The 1,295-nt window shown below is 36.7% G+C and overlaps 1 protein-coding gene across 1 annotated transcript in view; it reads left to right on the forward strand.

The window, feature by feature from the left end:
- Window positions 1-1,295, forward strand: part of HSPA4L (heat shock protein family A (Hsp70) member 4 like) — a 49,204-nt gene that overhangs the window by 38,371 nt on the left and 9,538 nt on the right. The window contains exon 14 of the mRNA XM_045287395.1: window positions 200-307. Coding sequence (XP_045143330.1) covers window positions 200-307 — 108 coding nt within the window. The remainder of the gene's footprint in view (window positions 1-199; window positions 308-1,295) is intronic.

Here is a 1,295-nt window from a genome sequence, read left to right on the forward strand (position 1 = left end):
CCAAATTACAGAAGTATGTTTTAAAAAGTTTTATGAGTGACTCACAGTAATCTGAAATTCAAACTTTTATAATTGAGAAACATTTTATTCCTTGGTTACTTGTATTTCAGACAGTATTTCAAACTTGTATTTGTATTTGAAATAAAACCTGTATTTCAAACTTGTATTTTCAAACAGTATTTCTTAAATGTATATCTAGGACTTGAACAAAATCTCTGGAATATTGGAAGACACAGAAAATTGGCTTTATGAAGAAGGAGAGGACCAATCAAAACAAGTTTATGTGGATAAGTTACAAGAACTAAAGGTAAATTCAATAGAACATTAAAATTTTCACCAAAAAAAAAACACCTACAGTGGTGTCACAGTATATGTTGTTAGTATACGTAAGGAATTGCTGAAGCAGATATCTATAAGAGGTGCTCACACAGTTGTCATTTTAAAAGCATTTTGACAACATACTGCTACAAGAAATTAAAAATCTATTCATCATTATCTATTATAGTTGGATCACTGTGTGTTTCAAGATTGCAGTTTATGAGGACCGCATAAATTGCCACTCTACTCACTTCTATTCTTTTCAGAAAGGAATAAGGAGACTCACCCAAATCAAGCTCCCTGCCACCGAGTTGATTCGGACTCATAGTGAGGGACCCTATAGGAAGGACAGTGTAAAAGTGCTTCTTTGGGTTTCAGAAATTTTCAATATTTACAGAAATAGACAGCCTCATCTTTCTCCCACAGACTGAGTGGCTGGTTCAAACTGCTGACCTTGCAGTTTTGTAGCCCTAGGCCAATGGTACTTTAAAGTAAGACCTCTGTTTCTCTTCCTTGCTTCCTATCCAGCCCTCACTGTGAGAGGCAAGGAGAACCTTAAGAGATTACAAGTTCATTGTAGTCTGGATCATAGCAGTGCTTTACTATGCACCTAAATTACCTGAGGTGCTTATTGAAATCAATGCCATTCATAAGGACTTTTAGCGTATAGGAAAAAGGCTTTTAGGTGTGGAATGGGGATAGATACAGTTTTAAAGCAAAAGCAGTATCTGTTTAAAAATATCTTCATGCAGAGATCAGGTATCAGTTATCAGGCATCATCTGAAAAAAAAATCTTATCATATGAATAAGGGGGAGTGCAGAGTGGAGACCCAAAGCCCATCTATAGGCAATTGGACATCCTCTTACCGAAGGGTCTCGGGAAGGAGACGAGCCAGTCAGAGTGCAGTGTAGCAACGATGAAACATACAACTTTCCTCTAGTTCCTAAATGCTTTCTCCCCCAATTCTACCTTACAA

This window comes from Echinops telfairi, unplaced genomic scaffold, assembly GCF_000313985.2.
Source record: "Echinops telfairi isolate 266 unplaced genomic scaffold, ASM31398v2 ScPeMD7_14;HRSCAF=57, whole genome shotgun sequence".
NCBI classification, from domain to species: Eukaryota; Metazoa; Chordata; class Mammalia; order Afrosoricida; family Tenrecidae; genus Echinops; species Echinops telfairi.